The following is a 16,366-nucleotide window of genomic DNA, read 5'->3' as shown; positions in this document are numbered from 1 at the left end:
GAATGCAGAACGTGAATTTCCAGCTTGGCCATAGCAGAATGCAGGACCGCGAAAACGATACAGCTGTAGAAGACATAAAATTGCTTGCAAGACCGCGCTTCGTATGATAAAGTTTCGGTTTGGGCGGGCTTACACATCAGAAGGGCAGTAAGATATGGACAGAAAGGAAACACTCATACTGCGCTGCAGAGGCCAGTGTTGTCAGAAATAAAAGTAAAGTGACTTGACCGAACTTAGCCCATTTGTTTGGCGCTCTGGCGCTTGAAATATCTATCGCCATCATTATCACAGTGACTGAAAAATTATGTCCACGTTATTTTTAAGCGGACGATCAAGGGGTTTCAGTGCACGGCGCTCGCAGTGAGCGGTAATAGCTATAACATCGTGCTTATGCCCTGTATGTTTGTCCGCGATCTCCATGTAAAGGTGCCTCGCCTGACACTCAGTTCCGTCACTCGTCCATTCGCGCCGCGGCGAGCTTTCCGCGCCTCGGCGACGGATAGACGGAATGCTCGCGGTGTCGTCGCCGGAGGCGCGTCATCGCGATTGTTTGCGTCGCCGGTAAGCGACACCCACGCGAATTTCTCCCCATCGACGAAAAGACGACAGTCGGCTCGGTTGGCGGAGACCAGCTGCACGCGGTGCACCATGGTTGTTCAATACGACGTGACGGAGTTCAGAGAGAAGCGCCGGTCGAAAAAAAATAAATAAAAAAAGTCTAAATGATCAAAGCAGCGTACTAACATTCCGTGAATTTGTCTCTCGAGGCGGCTGCGCCAAGTCAGCACAAATTTTCAAGAATTCGGCAAACACTCGCGACCTGGGATGGCTTGTTAGTGGACGGAGTATTGTTAGATGGCTGACTAAATAAAAAATTCCGATTACCAGTCCTCAAATAACATTGAATTGTTGACTTGGATTGTCATAATTTATCGATTAAAAGTAATCGATATTACAAAGACCATACAAATGATCGATAATGTGTTTCGCTATGTATACTGTGCCCACTGTGGTGCCACGTCACAAGCCTTGTCTCTCACTAAGAGCACAGCCGGTGCCCGAAGAAAAACGCCAGCCGGGAAATCAACATCGCCGAGCGCGCTTGCACAGCGCGATTCGAGCATAAAACCGACTGCAAAACAGTGCGCGCTCCGGAATACGGTAAAGCGCGGCGTAATCTCGAGAAGAATATATGTGCTCCGGCGAAATGGAAGAGAGAAATTGAAACAAGGGATAAGTATATAACTAAATCCTAATAAGCGACAAGACTGGGCGCTTCGCACACGAGTTGGCATTAAGAAAAAGAGGCAGGGCGTTTAGCGGCGACGCCACCGAGCGGGCGGAGGTCGTTGGTACCGCGGCGACCACGCGGCAGCAACCTGTCGCCCGTGGGAAAAACAAGAAGGCACCCATCTCTCTCCATCTTTCTTTTTCTTCTCTTCGTACTCCTCGTTCGTCTCCTTCCCAGTTGTCTCGATATACGGGAGTCAGGAGGATCGTGGGACCACGGAAACTCTACTCCGTGTGGTCCCTTCTTGGTGTGTACTTCGGAAGTGTTGCGCACACGTATACTGCTCCGAGAGGAAGAGAGAAGGAGCAAAAATAAGACAGCCTCGAAATGGACGCAAGGAGGGAGAGCTACATATTTTGCCGGTTGATAACGAACGGACCACTTGCGGCACCAAGTCGTGGGGGACACAGGGTTTCCTGAGCGATTGGCTTCTGCCGCACTATAGTATTCCCCTCGCGACTGCGCCTGCGCAGACTGGCGGACAAATTTCTGCGGAAGCATTTCTTTGCGTGGTCTTCACGCCCTTCTTTGCTTTTCGTTTTCTCTATTCGGTGATGTCCTTTTCTGCGCAGCATTCGGCCTGTAGTTAAAGATGGATCCAACGGAGGGGGTGAGGATGGATGCCTTCGGTTGTTTTCAAGCGTCGAGACTCACGGCAGGCACCGCGTAGCGTGTCACTATATCGAGTGTTTGATTGATGCCTTCGAGCCGTCGGGTTGGTTTTAGCAAGCGCTGCTGCGCTCAGCATTTGCGACGTAATAAATGGCTCCTTTTGGCCCCCAAGGAGTCCAGGCCACAGGAACAAAAAGAAAAGGGCGAGAATGGTGGAGAAGGTAGTGAAGGAAGCATGTGTGGAGTCCTGTGCGCTATGTATTTCTATCCGATTTCACTTTGCCGACTGGCTGAGCCAACGCTTCGTCTTCGGTCGGTGTGTTTGCGGTTCCAGCATTCTTACGCTCTCCGAAGAAAGGTTATCAACCTGAGGCAAAGGGTATGAAAAGCGTATAAACATTTTCTACCGGCTAGCTGTTCTGGACCCAGCAGGTCTTCGTGCAGGCGTTCCAAAAGGAGAATTTATATACATGTTACAGGAGAGGTACGGGAACAAACAAAAAAAAAAAAAATGTACTATGCAAAACTCGGAAATGGTCAACACTGGGAGACTCTGCTTGCGCGCTAAATTTTAAGCATTTGGCGTCCGACGCCTTCTAATTGCATCAAGCAAAGCCCATACCTTGAACGACTGGCTTGAGAGTGCTAGCGCGCCCCTAGAATACCTTTGCGCCGTCTTATAGCCACGTCTCCCACATCGTCTGAGAAGAATATGAAAAATAAAAAAATAAATAAAAGTTGATAAACGCGGAACTAATTACGAGGAGAGGGAAATAAAAACAACCTTTCTTCTCGACGGCATTCTCTTTTGGCTGCATCCTTCGGGGCCGGCGGCAGGCCAAAGCTCCAACACAATCGGGATCGCGCTGACATCTCGCCGTCCATTCGCTGAATCCCCGCATCTGATCGTCTCCTCTGTAGGACCAGTTGAAACGATGTCGCGATGCACCAAGAGCATCCTGCTCTGGCTCCAGCTTTCTCAAGGGCCGGTTTTCGCGAGTCGCGCGCGGGCCCAGCGTGCGAACCCGGGATCTGTGGTTGACACCTGCCTCCGCTAATAACGCTGCTCGCGCCGCGTCAGTTTCCTCCCGTCAGTAAGCTGGCTTTCTCCCGTTCCTTTGTCGAAGGAGGAGTCTCCTGATCCAATTTCTCCCGCGGCATTGGGCGCGGACATGATAGCCGCGGCTGACGGTTTTCGATGACAGTAGGCAGGGGCTCGGGTTCTGCGTGGTACTTACGTAGCCCCATTACTGTGAAAGGACCAAATGCAATTTACTGGTCCCTTCGCAATCGGTCGTGAACTTCATACTCCAGGTGTTTAGATCCCTTACAACCGTTCTGAAATCAGTACAGTTTGTATACCGTGGTGTACCTAGCGAAAAATGCAAGCTCGAGCACGAGTACAATGCTGTGTAACGTTCGCAATTCTGTATGTTCTCCTCGAGTTCTGCAGCTAACTGCGTCTGTAAGGAATGGTGCTGGCCCATCTCCACATCGTGTAATTCTTGCAGCCAGTATCTGCACTCTTCTCCCGGTTATGGGAAACACCTTCGCTGAGTGATATGCACGGACCGTGGAAGCAGTTCAGTGAAACTACGAACCAAACTGTCGTTGATGCTTTAGTGTGGTTTTATCGCCCAATGCGCAAATAGACAAAGTGAAAATGCAGCGAAAAATCGGGAATCTTTATACACAGTAGGTGGTTTTTAGTCGGTGACGACATTAGATGGCTTGGGAAGTGCGTTGCACCCATTCTGTCTCGAATGTCCATTCTCTGCGTTGTGTTATCAGTTCGCATGAGAGCCATGCATACGACAGAATAGGTATATGTGGAGGTAAGTAAGGATTACGAGAAACGCTTGAGCAACAAACGAACATTTTATTAATTTCGCTACGTGAAGCACGCTTGGTAAAAAATAAAAATACAACGGTGGAAGCGAGAATTGAAAAACCAGCACTTGCTTCGCGCCCATGTTTTGCCTATCGAACATGTGCCAAAAGTATCGATGTATAAGGCCTTGTCATTTCTTCTGGCAGCAGCCTAGAGTCTCCTCCGCTTTTCGACGTCTGCTGTTGGCGCTGTTCACTGAGACTGCTCTTGACTTTCAGGTCTGCAAAACAGTCGTTGTCGGACGTTGTTCACATCATGCATACACAACGCGCCTGACGTCTGTCTTACTTTTTTTTTTTCTCCACCCTGTGTATCTTGCAGCAAATCAAATTCCAACTGGACCTTCCCACCCGGGGCGACCTGATGGGTGGCGAGTCTGGCGTGGCCCTCATCGCACCCGAGAACATCAAACGCGAGCTGCCCGACGACCTGCCCCCGTCGGGTCCGCGCTCCTTAGGCTCCATGCAGAAGGTTCCTTCTCTCTCGGACCTCTCCGAAGAGAGCTCCCTCGGTGAGTTTTCTTTTTCTTCATCTCTAACCCTCTGCCCACGCGCAGCTGGCGCCATGGTTGAGTGAGAGGATGGGAAGAGTGGGGTGGGTGGGGTGCATGCGAACTACCCCACCACCTCAGCGTTGGGTCCCTGTGACGTTTACTTCGAGCACCTGTTGTAGAACTAAGTCCAAGTTCTGCGCCTAGTGCATGGACTGTATACGGTGTGCCCAAAACCGTGTGCGTAGCTTGCGCTACTCAGAAAATGTTCGTTCTTGACAAATGAAAAATAAAATGAGAATAAAAATTACAGACTTGCTGAGCTAGCTTCGCTGAATACCTGGCTAATTTATGTGCATCGTCTAAATTGTATATGCATTTATCAACTAGCCCTTAGTGGTATTGCTGTTCGCGGTGCTAAAGATTCGTTCAAGTTTCTGGGCAATATCGGTTACGAGAGAGTGTCGCATAAACAGCATTGCCGAACTGTGTGGTGTGCATGTCCTTCGCCTTTCATGAATGCTCTTTTGCTCGGATTTCCATCGATCAACATCCAACGTGTAAACCTGTCAGCTTTCACGAGTGTACTGGAGGTAGTTTACGACATGCTTGCTTCGTGCATGTCGCCTCTTGTTGTAAGCGACGGGAGGATATAAGGGAGAACTGCGACATTAGCTAATAGCGTTATCTTACCAGACAGGTCTTATTCATGCAGGAAACAAGGTTCCTTGCTCGCTTAAGTGATTCAGTGATGTAGAAATTACCTTGCTAAAGAATCTAAAGCTACACGTAGCACGCACACACCGCTTGCTGGTATTTCTTGACATATTCACCTACGTTTTAGCGAAGGAGTAACTGTTTACTGCTTCGCACGTTTCTAGAGAAAACTTCAATTCGACATGTCAACATACCTTTTAGAAATGGTGTCATCTGCGCAGATCGATACCTTTCGCAAGAAGAGCAGCATAACAAACTGGAATGCAACAAAGTGAGCTAGAAGACGCGCTGGCAAGGATGATCAAGGGCGTTGGTGACAAATTTACGGAGTTGACGCATCCTTGTCCTTCGCGGGTTGCCGTCGCTACTAATAGTCGCCGCAAGCAGCTGCCAACAGCGCGTTTGCGACACTGCGAAGACACACCGGGGAGCCGTTATTCATTGGGTCGCGCCACTCTTAAGCTACCTTGCTATTTTCATTTCTTCATTCGACACAGAAGACCCGAGAACAAAGTTGAGGAACGCCGTTTCTTTCTCCGGTTGCTGGCTTCTTTGTCCATACTTTTTTTTTTTTTTTTTCGCAACTCACACCGTTTTTCATCGAGAACGTTAGAAGCGTATCAGTCTGGAGCCTCTGCTTTTCCGTTAGTGAAGCAGTACAATGTGAAGACTTCCTTTCGTTGAGGAGCCGAAATTTGGAAGAAAATCAGAAAAAGAACAATTCCTCCTTGTTGCCAGGACCATACGTTGTTTTGCTCAAAGTGCGTAGATGCATGCTGAGTCTCTTGGCCACCAAGGCACATGCTATATTTTCACGCGAATGGTGCCGGTACATTTCCCGCATATTTAAACTTCTTATTTCTCTGCGGTGTACTGAACCAGCAGGAAGCAATAGCGACGTAGAACAGAACGTTTTGACGTTTTGCTTTGTAACGAGTTTTATTTTATTTGGCTTTTTGCTCTTAAAATCAGAATTTCCTTTTTGCATTCCAGATGACGTCGTGTAAGCAGGAAAGTTAAATTCTGGAAAAAAAAAAAAACATTTAAGCCCCGCTGTTTGCGCTCAGTTTCAACATGGCACCCTGTCAGGAGCAATAACTTTAACAGTTTGAAAAGATTTGCTCCGTTCGCAGACATTTCGTTGTGTGTGCATCGAAGAACGTAAGGAGGAAAGTCGAGGAGCTTCCGGCAATGCTCGCAAACAGACCTTTTCGAACTCCTTTTTGTTCCTTCGTTCTCGTTCATTGTTTCCATCGTCCACTGTACATTGAGCCAAACTGTTTCCTTCCTTATGTATTGGAGGCGACGGTATATAGCATTTCTACTGATAACGCCAATGCTGGCCCGCTACGTATAGCGCGTATGAAAGAGAAACAAGGAATATGTGAAAACTGAAGCGAAGGTGAAAGCACTAATTCGCATGCGGCAACTGCGTTTATGTTGCCTCCCGATTGCCCGCAGGAAGCGGACTACTGGACTACCGCTTTCGAGCGATTTGGTTTTCCTTCAAGGAAAGCCCCGCAGCGATGTGTGACACAGGAGGGCGGCAGCTATGTAATACACGAGCTAGCGTATCCTCTCTGACGTATACGCGGACCGTAGTGGCGGTTTGCCTCCGTACATATATGTGTCACCGCGTGACCAAGAAAGAAGGGGACTTTCTCGACCTTGGCCGGCGTGTTGTTCATCCAGGCAACTCCTGCTTATGGCGTTTCTACGATGAAGGATAGAGGCACCAGTAATTCACCTCTCTGCACACGGACACAAACATAACCTAGAGTACTTTATTTTTGGATGGCCAGTAGTTAGTCTTACGTACGCGTCATCGTCGGGTTAATTGGTTCCTTCTTGACGACACTCGAGTTTGCATTCGGTTGAAGAATTCCGTTGAATTTTTTTTCTTTTACTAATGAACAAACCTTGACTGTGAGAGCGAAGCGTTACAGTTTGGAACGCTTGCAACGAGCGGGAGCAGATAACCAAAATGAAGATTTAAGTAAATCATATGCCAGCTTGAATCTGCAGAAGTCAACTGGAATCGCCAAGGTTCTTTTACTATATTTTCATACGGCGCACGTAGATAGAGATGTGCATTCTGGGCGACTTTGTAAACTTGTAGCTACGGAGAAGACTGAACCTTTTGTCCTTACAGGTAAGATAGGTTTGGACTCGTTTCAGATTCGCGAGTAGCAACATTCAAAAGTCAACCTTATCTCCGGTGTCGGGAATGTCGCGTCCTAAACGGAGACAGCGCGGTCGCGACACTATTCGACCATTCTGGACGCACAACACCTCCGCCATCGAACGCGCACTGTCCTTCGGCACCGTTTGGCAAAAGGACTGTTTACTATGCCGTCAGCGGAGCGCGTCCTTCTTTTGCTTGCGAGCAGAGTTAAACGAGAGCTTCGGCTAGCTGCGGGAGAAAGTCTCGGCCTTCGTTATTATTAGTCCGCTCGCTTAAGCCTGCGGTCTTTCTTCTTTTTGCGCATGGGCGCCGTTTGGCACCTGGTGTTACGTCACCAGCGGACCTTCAGTGAATTTCACCTTGACGGGCGGATTGTTTATAGTTGGCAACACGTGTCCTGGACGACGCGTGCCGTTTCTTCTTAAGGGAATAACCGCTCTCTTTAATGCGGCCAAAAATTGCGCACATTGGCTAGCTCGACTGAAAGTTGTTTCGGTCGCAGTTGTGAGTCGTGCCAAATGGAATACCGCGGTGCCAGCTCCTATAAGGATGAAGTTTGCGCGTGACGATATTCGTCCGCTTGGCCAGCGCGCTTTGCGTGCAGACAGCGAGAGACGTAATTGATGTGCAGTGTATGCCACCCGTATCTTTCTTGCGCGTCTGCACGATTTGTTCCATAAGACAAATGAGCAAGCTCTAAAGCGCCTGCACAGATCTATCATAAAGAAAACTGCGCTCCGTTTGAATATATACATCGGAGATCGCGGGGCAAGATATTCCGCTTCGCGCTCTTTCGTTCCATGAGCTTTCTTCGAGTCTTCTTCCTGCATGAGCAATGCAGGAGGAAGAGGGTTAAACAGTCGCCGTTTATCCGTGCGTACGCGTGCATTTTTTCTGTTGGTTTTGACTAACCTTCTTCTAGTACGAATGAGAGGGCGACATTTAGGCACTCCGTTCGCGTAATTCCGTGCAGCGTTAGGTTTCCGCAACTGACCGGGGGCGGGGGCTAGCTTTGTGATGCCGAACTCTCCATCACGTGTTCAAATATCTGCAGCTTTCAGGTTTCTCATATTTCGGTCGCATAACAGCAGCAGTGGCCTAGCCTTTCGAAAATCCACCTCACATCCGAGAGATGTCGGGTTCGATCCCTGGCGCCACCGGGGATGACAGAAGAGGTGAAAGCCCTGGACTTAACCCCATCTTGTTTAGCGAAAGTACCTTCTGCCATAACGCTCTTCGGACTCGCGCCATAAACATTCATCATCATCATCATCATCATCATCATTTCGGACTCGGTATATGAAACGCAACATTATGAACGATTTTAAATACTCTCAGCCTGCGAGCACAAAAAAGGTGTTCCGCGGATTGTTTTGAACCTGCCTTAGCGCGTTAAGGCAGTACGAAAGTTTCTGCTTGAGTAGCCCCAGCGTTGACCATCATTTCGAAGGATATAAAACGCCTATTGTCGATCGTGCATGGAATGAAAACAGGCATTATAGTATCTCCTATACCCTGTTCCTCCTCGCTGCATAGAAGTATAGTGAGGGCGACAGCAAAACATGCGGGCAACTGGCAGAAGCGCGTGAGAGCTGGAGCCGGATTGCCTTGTGCGCGAAGGGCAGCCGGAGAGCCATCCTCGAGCAATGAATAATACTCGTCGCTTAGCCGCCTGCAGCCAGAGGGGGCGAGCGCGTAGTCGGCCAGTGCGCGATCTGAGAGCGCAGCCTTGACCGCCTAGCGCCCCTGTTCCGCGCCCCTATCGTAGACACCAGTTTGTTTGCTGGTGCCAGACACGGGCATCCAGGAAGCTTACCGCATGCTCGCGATTGTTACGCTCGCTTATGAGACGGCAACATGCATACTGCATACACAGGATCGGGACGCGTACCAGTATGAGAAAACTGATTGTATATACTGGCCGACAGCCGGAGTCGAACGTACCACTTCCCGAAATAAAGGCGAGTGCTCTGGACATCATTGTCGGATATAACTCAAGGCAAATGCGACTCTCCCCCCCCCCCTCCCCCCCCCCCCCCCCCCACACACACACACATACACTTGAGCCCCCAGCGGGCATTGGCCGGGTCGACCGATTGTCATAGAGAATCCCGTTAGACCTGCTAGCGGGACAGTGCACGATGTGACAAATGCAATGGAGTTTATCGCGGCTTAATGAGATTAACCGCGGACTCATGAAAATCGGTAGACGTGATCAGGTGAAGGTTCTCCTTTGAGAAAGGTCTGGTGGTGCTTTAAGTTGTATCCGGCTATAGGCGAGGTTGCTTTATAACTGCTGGAAGGATTCTTAAGCCGACGATTTTCGCAACTGAACTTTCTATATAGGTACTACCTTTCCCAAGGAACTTCTCTGTTGGCTTTAACCGCAGTTCTCTTCGCTGACGTTTCACAAAGACGAGAGAAAGTCTATTAGCGTTTGGGGCTACTCATTCAAGTAGAAAAGGGAGAGGTCAAGGGTAGTTTTTCCAGTCAAATAAATTTCAGCTATGCCTGTAGGAATGACCGCTAATGATTTTGTCGAGAAGTGAGTTTTTGTTTGTATGCAATGTATTTACCGCGCTCTTGATTTTCGTAATGCGTCGCCGGTTGCTTTGCAATTCCTCCGTTTCTGCGGGTGCTATAGCTCTGCATATGGTAAAAAAGCCCGTTGAGAGGCTTTCGGAAAAAAACATGGACGAGCCTACTGCATACGGATGCCTAAATGCCTCTGTGCAAGCAGAACGTCCATACTTCTTTTGTCATAAGGCTGGGCGCCCATAGCCCAGCAGAAAAGGTGAAATCTCGTCCACCACCCACACTTGCTGACGCTTGCAAAAGCCTGCTTGGCTGCGTCATTGAGAAGGAAGGCCACCTGAACTTTACTATCTCTTAACTTGCATGCAGTGGGATTAAAGGCGATTCCGAGACAAACGAGTACTGCTGCCCACTCGGCGGTCAAATCCACCTTACAACGTCCTTGCTTCTCTAAAGTGTATTGCGCCGCTTTACAACGACAGGCAAGCTCGGGGAGATGCCCGCATGGTATTCGCATGGGAAGAAACAGCTTATGTACACACTGAACGCCGAGACAAATAGAGCAGGCGTCCGGGAGAGGCCGCGGATACTTTGGTCACCATCCCGTCTTATTGGAACGACCACTGTATGTATCCACGGGCCGTAACACTGAACGGAACTTCCCCTTCGCCATCAGCATGCGAAGCGCTCTCGGGAATGTCGAGTTGCTGCACCGCCTTCCTAGATGCGCGGCGGCCGAACGTCGCAGACTGCCAGGAAGGCGAGGAAAGGCTACGGGTTCGGAATTTTAAGGCGATGCCTCCTCACACTCGCTGGATCGTGCCTCTTCTCGGGGCTAGCTCTCCGGGCACAGCCCTTGCGCTTCGAGTTCGCCCGCCGCGACCAAGCGACGCCGCCGCGGTTGCACAACGGTCTTCGTCTCTAAACCGCCCGACATGCGTTTACCGACTCATTGCTTCGGGCCTTGGCGCTCGCTGTGTCTTTTTCGCCACTTGCAGCAACAACGGTTGTACAACACACACGGAGGGCGTGTAAAGTTAAGGCTCCTTGTCAAGAGCGCACACAGTGCAGTTCTCAAAGTGTGGCTCCGAGCGTAACGAAGCGAGGTAGAGAGAGTGATGTGCCATTTTCTTTTCCATGTGTAAGTAGCGCGAGGTAAACGAGCTGTAGCGCTCGGAAAATTAAAACGCTGGCGGGGTAAACGCCTATGGAAGGTTGTACAAATAGCGGTTACACTGTAGGTAACTGGCTTACAACTTAAGGCAGCGGGGGCAACTATCAGGGACATTCTCGAGTTACCAGCATTGAGAGAGGATGAAGAAAAGCAAACGGCGAGGAAGGTTGTACAAATAGCGGTTACACTGTAGGTAACTGGCTTACAACTTAAGGCAGCGGGGGCAACTATCAGGGACATTCTCGAGTTACCAGCATTGAGAGAGGATGAAGAAAAGCAAACGGCGAGGAAGGTTGTACAAATAGCGGTTACACTGTAGGTAATTGGCTTACAACTTAAGGGAGCGGGGGCAACTATCAGGGACATTCTCGAGTTACCAGCATTGAGAGAGGATGAAGAAACGCAAACAGCGGGGGAGGTGTTGACCAGTAGGGGTCCCTGTGGCTATACCGCGCATCGGGGACAGAGTAGTTAGAATATGCAAAGGATAAAGGTAGGGGCGAAGGAACAACAATAAAACATCAGTTAGGCCGTCGTTGGAGCAATCATGTTAACTTTCTGAAGCAAAGTAAAAATGCGTCTTGCTGGTTAATGTATAAGCTCTGAATGCAAGATATACGCCTATCTAAGAGTCACATCAGCGTCTTTGTCCCAGCTTTCATGTTAGCGTGTTGAAAGCAGCCCGCATATGTCGCTTCCTAATCAGTTTCTTTGTGGCACGTTGTTCCACAGCCTTTTGCGACAGCGTTTATCCGGAATGGGAGCAGTTCTCAGGTTTCTTTTTCTGGCCATTTCGGCCGTCTGACTCCACCGCATCCCACGCTAGCGCACACTCGTGTATAAGTAGTACCCTGCTCGAGAAGGATTTCTCCTTTCATGGAAATGTTCCCCGTGGAGATATCGTGGCTACGTTGCTCTTATCGCGCCCTAGCTGTTTATCGTCGTTGGCTGGCCGGCCGCCTTGATTCGCGCGAAGACTTTGCCCTTCCATCCCCCGCGCCGCGCGTCTGGTTTTCTCCCGCGCGGCTGAGTCGGCGTCGAGTCGACCGCATAGCCACTCATGTTTATTCGACGCGCGATGCTGAGTCGAACACCGCCGTCGCTGCTGGCATCATCCGTTCGGCTCGTGTGCGCGTAACCCTTTGAAACCCATTCGCTCAGGAGAGACAACTGGAGAGGAGGATGGGACTGCCCTTTGACTGCGCGTTGGGCCGTATCGAATTCGCTTGAGCGTAACATGACACGATATGTCGCTTCGATTGTGCTGCGTTCGCTCGGAACACTATTGGCGTCGCATTGAAATCTGTCTTGCTGCAGGCGCCCGCCCCGCATGTTACTGTCAGGTAGATCCACCTGCGCGGTAAGATAATTATTCCCCTGTTTATTTATCATTACGGGGCCGCTCACGCATGTTCTGTGCTGCCGCGCGCGTGAAATTTCTCTCATTCATATTAGAACGCTGTTCGCTTTATATACCCGTAATGATAATGAGACCGCAATTGATGCTGAAGGTGCGTTGAGGCAAAGGCGCATATGCTTGAGCTCATTGCACTAACAAACCGTCAGTACCGTTTCTATTCATAGCTTGCAGTCTACCCGAAGAGAGCACTAGAAAATTTGCAGCGTAAACATCCGGCCTCCCGCGAGTCCTTGCCGCCACGAAAGCGACGTGTGTCCATAGACATGTGTCCACTCTTGTGCACGGACAACTTTGCCGACTTTGGGTTTCAGCGCACCGAGTGCAGCCGGCGGAGCGTGCCAGTCTCGAGAGAGGGGCGCTTCAAAATACCAAATCTCGGAGGCCACAGTTATACATTCTTTCGTATGCATAACGCAGTTCCATGCAGGCGCTTGCGCTGAGTCGCCATTTGTATCATGGGGAAAAAAAAAAAAAAAAGCAACTGGAAACGAGAAAAATCCGTAACCGCTGAAGCCGCGCCGACTCGACTTTTTCTGTTATAATGAATAAATCTACAGATGGACTCTATGAATCCGACGGCGGTTACTCATACCACCTCGCCGTGGGTGCTAATATATTTTCTCTTAATTCTTACCTTGACTAACAACCAGCCGAACCCTATTTCGTTATTTCTACTAGTTAATAATCTAATTTTCCTTGAAAGTCCTTAAAGTAGCATTTGTGTGTGTGTGTGTGTGTGTGTGTGTGTGTGTGTGTGTGTGTGTGTGTGTGTGTGTGTGTGTGTGTGTGTGTGTGTGTGTGTGTGTGTGTGTGTGTGTGTGTGTGTGTGTGTGTGTGTGTGTGTGTGTGTGTGTGTGTGTGTGTGTGTGTGCGCGCGTGCGTGTGTGTGTGTGTGTGTGTGTGTGTGTGTGTGTGTGTGTGTGTGTGTGTGTGTGTGTGTGTGTGTGTGTGTGTGTGTGTGTGTGTGTGTGTGTGTGTGTGTGTGTGTGTGTGTGTTGCAACGCCGTCTGGCGAAGTCGTGGAACCTGGAGCTGGGCCGCGAAAGGGCCCAAATGAATGAACGACAAAATTTATTTGAACAAAGGGAATTCTCCCGGCATGGGTGGTGTCCTCTCAGTCCAGGGCCCCAGTGTGTCCGCTTTTGTCGGTTATGTTACTGCGTCGACCGCAAAGTTTGCGTTCGGGCGAAAATCCCGCTTGGTCCGCCCACACCAACCGGATCCGCTATCTTCTAGCCTGTCGCTCTCTCTCTTTCTCCACTGAGTCGCGTGTGTTCCGTTTTCTAGTCCGTTGGCTCATGCGCGTAAGCCCGCGTAGATTCATTATTTCGAACTGGGAAGAAGGTGCCCACCGTAGTAAACATCTTATCACCCCTGTATCTGTAGAGGGACGCCCGAGCGCTCGCCATTATCGGCGGACCTTGCCTTGGTTGCGCTGTCGGGGCGGATTCGTTCTCACCTTTGCGTTATCTCTCACCTACGTCGGTGTTTGCGATGCGAGTAGCGTTTCATTCACCTAAGCGACGCGTGATGGAAGAAGAATGGAAAGACGAGTGCTCCCGGAAACTCTTCCTTCTTATTTTTTTTCGGTTGGAGAGCGTCTAACGGCGGACTCGGTTTCACTGCCGGGCGACACACTTTCTCTGCCACATTTGTTGTGGCGCCAGGCGAACTTTCCGCTGTTTGCCTGTCTGGCCCACCAGCGCTGATAAGCGTTGAAGCGCTCCAGACCCCGTGCGCATCTTTTCTGCCGCGTTCCCGTTTATTTGGTGCGATAACATCGCACTGTCTAGTTCGTTCGAAGCGTGCCCAATGCGTGATCGGTCGCTGTCCTTTTGTGTCCACGCCGCAGGCAGTTTGTAACGTAAACGATATAATTTCTTGCCTCTTTCTGTCTGAGCTCACAGACACACCCTCTGTGCAGTCAAAGTTATCATGAACGTCTCGAGTTTGAAGCATATGGGTGAAAAAATCACCATTGTAAACCGAAAATTTTCCGCAACTGTCCCATCTTCGCTGCCGGCATTGCTGCATTGAGACAAGTCGCCAGCTTTGACCAAGAAGAAAAAAGCGGGGTGGGGAGATGGATTCGATTAAGTTCTACTGAGTTACTCGATAAAACTACTACTGCAAGGTGCAACTCGTGTTCACTCGCCGTAGTGGGTGCTTACAGATCATCTGCTTCGCCAGCGAAAACTTGAAACGAAAGCCTCTCGCATTCATGCAAAGAAAAAAAAAAAAAAAAAACCACGAAGGCAAGCACCAGGGGAGGAGGCAGTGACAAAAATAATTGTCAGTGCTCACATATAGCTTTCCTCAGTCGCAGGCGTTCAACTGCTATTCTATACACAGCCCATTACACGACAGATTACACCGCCTTTAGTTGCGCAGCAAGGTACGAGAGCAAATGAAAAAAATAAACCCCTTGACATTTACGTGTTTACTGACTTGTCCTCGATTTATATTCAAGGCGTTAACAGCAAAAAAGAAAACGGACTTTAATCTTGCTATGAGCTTCGCTTTCTTATCTATCATTGCACGCGTTGCTAGTTTCAGCCTTTCCTGGGACTGTGAAAGGGACAAATGAATAGGGGTGGTAGGCCGTGCAGTGTATTCATTCTTTATTCTGTTCCAGCTACTATTTTGCTTTCCTCCGTGAACTTACTCTATAGAGCAGCCTAATCCTGTAGGTTTGCTCGCTGTTCTCTTACACGCACTTGTATATTCGGAATGACGTATCAGTTGTTGCAGTTTGCGGCCTTGAACGCATCCTAGCCGGAGATAACTGTTTGTGGTTGTAGGCATGATCTAGCTGGAAGGTATAGGCATTCATACCCCTGAAAATGTGTTTTCTCTTTCGAAACCAATCACTTATTTCGCATATAAATTAAACAAATGATATCCCTCTAAGGGTGTACTTTAATTCGTAAAGATCCGAATTAAACGCTTCATATGGAAGCTACTACAGGCTAGAAGCACCTCGCCATCGGATGTACTCATTCATTCTTGCTTCCAGCAAGCAAATAATTTCAGTAGTACTTTGAATTGCAGTAGTTGGTGCGTGCAAGACAAACGTTTTGGCTCGAAATGCGGGGAACGGCAAAACACAATTCACCGCACAGGACTTCTTTTCTCATCGTCTCTGTAAGCAGACCGGGTTGTTAAACACTGCCTTTGATAAACTGCGTAATGTGAACTAATGTTTAATTGCTCGACAAAGACAAGCAATCATATGACGGAAGAATTTCGCCATTGTAATGTGGGAGGTGCATTGACTTGATACGACCATGCAGGTGAGCTATGCGCCCGAGGGCAACCAGTGCACTACAGGTTGCTGCTCCGCAGTGGCCGAGGCGCCCCTTCTGCCGCACGGGGCGACCCGCGGTGAGCAAAGCGCGAGTCAAACGCGCCGCTGTTGCCTGACCGGATGTGCCAGTTTCCGCTGCACCGCACGAGTTTTCGCTTCTGACCGCGCCGATTGTTTCCAGAGTCGCTCATTCAGAACGACGCGGCCGGGGCCCTTCCGGAAATTTGGCGCTCCGTCTCTCTGGATTTTATTTTCCTTTAACGTAGCTCCATCTTCTCTCCGGTCCAGTTCCAAGTCTCTCTCGCCCTTCGCTCACCTTATCCTTGCTCGCCCTTCTCTTTCTCTCTCTCTTGACGTAAGAATCCTCCTCCTCTTCATCTTGCTTGTTTCACGGTCGCCCTTAGTTCTTGCGTGTGAGTGCTTTCAGCGTACGCTGCTGCGATGTTTGTGCGTGGAGCCCACTGAACCTGGGACAGGAAGCGGGGATAAGGCGATCGGCGCCATGGCTTCTTGAAACGGTCCGAAGCATCGTGGGAGAGATAGGAAGTGATGCGAACTGGATTGGGATCATACTTGATTTTTTTCTTCCGTTGCTTCTCGTTCTGCGTTCGATTACTGCTAATATTTGCAGGGTTTCAGCATGCGGAATAAAATGGAAGCCCACTAACCGTTAAGTTCAACATTGGAAGAAATGGTCCTCGCAGCTTAAGAGACAGATCACTATTCTAATTGCAGAGGTAATTAC

General features: G+C 49.5%; 1 protein-coding gene and 1 long non-coding RNA gene across 4 annotated transcripts in view; one reads left to right on the top strand and one right to left on the bottom strand.

Moving 5' to 3' along the window:
• Positions 1-16,366, top strand: part of pnt (ETS transcription factor pointed) — a 325,056-nt gene that overhangs the window by 207,035 nt on the left and 101,655 nt on the right. For both annotated transcript variants that reach the window (XM_084606204.1, XM_084606203.1), the window contains exon 3: positions 4,116-4,305. In XM_084606204.1, coding sequence (XP_084462330.1) covers positions 4,116-4,305 — 190 coding nt within the window. The remainder of the gene's footprint in view (positions 1-4,115; positions 4,306-16,366) is intronic.
• The window catches only part of LOC146185247 (uncharacterized), a 130,646-nt gene that overhangs the window by 102,890 nt on the left and 11,390 nt on the right, over positions 1-16,366 (bottom strand). The window lies entirely within an intron of this gene.

The sequence above is a fragment of the Amblyomma maculatum genome, chromosome 6 (assembly GCF_055883805.1).
Source record: "Amblyomma maculatum isolate TAMU_Amacu chromosome 6, ASM5588380v1, whole genome shotgun sequence".
In the NCBI taxonomy this organism is placed as follows: Eukaryota; Metazoa; Arthropoda; class Arachnida; order Ixodida; family Ixodidae; genus Amblyomma; species Amblyomma maculatum.
This window is presented reverse-complemented; position numbering and strand designations above follow the sequence as displayed.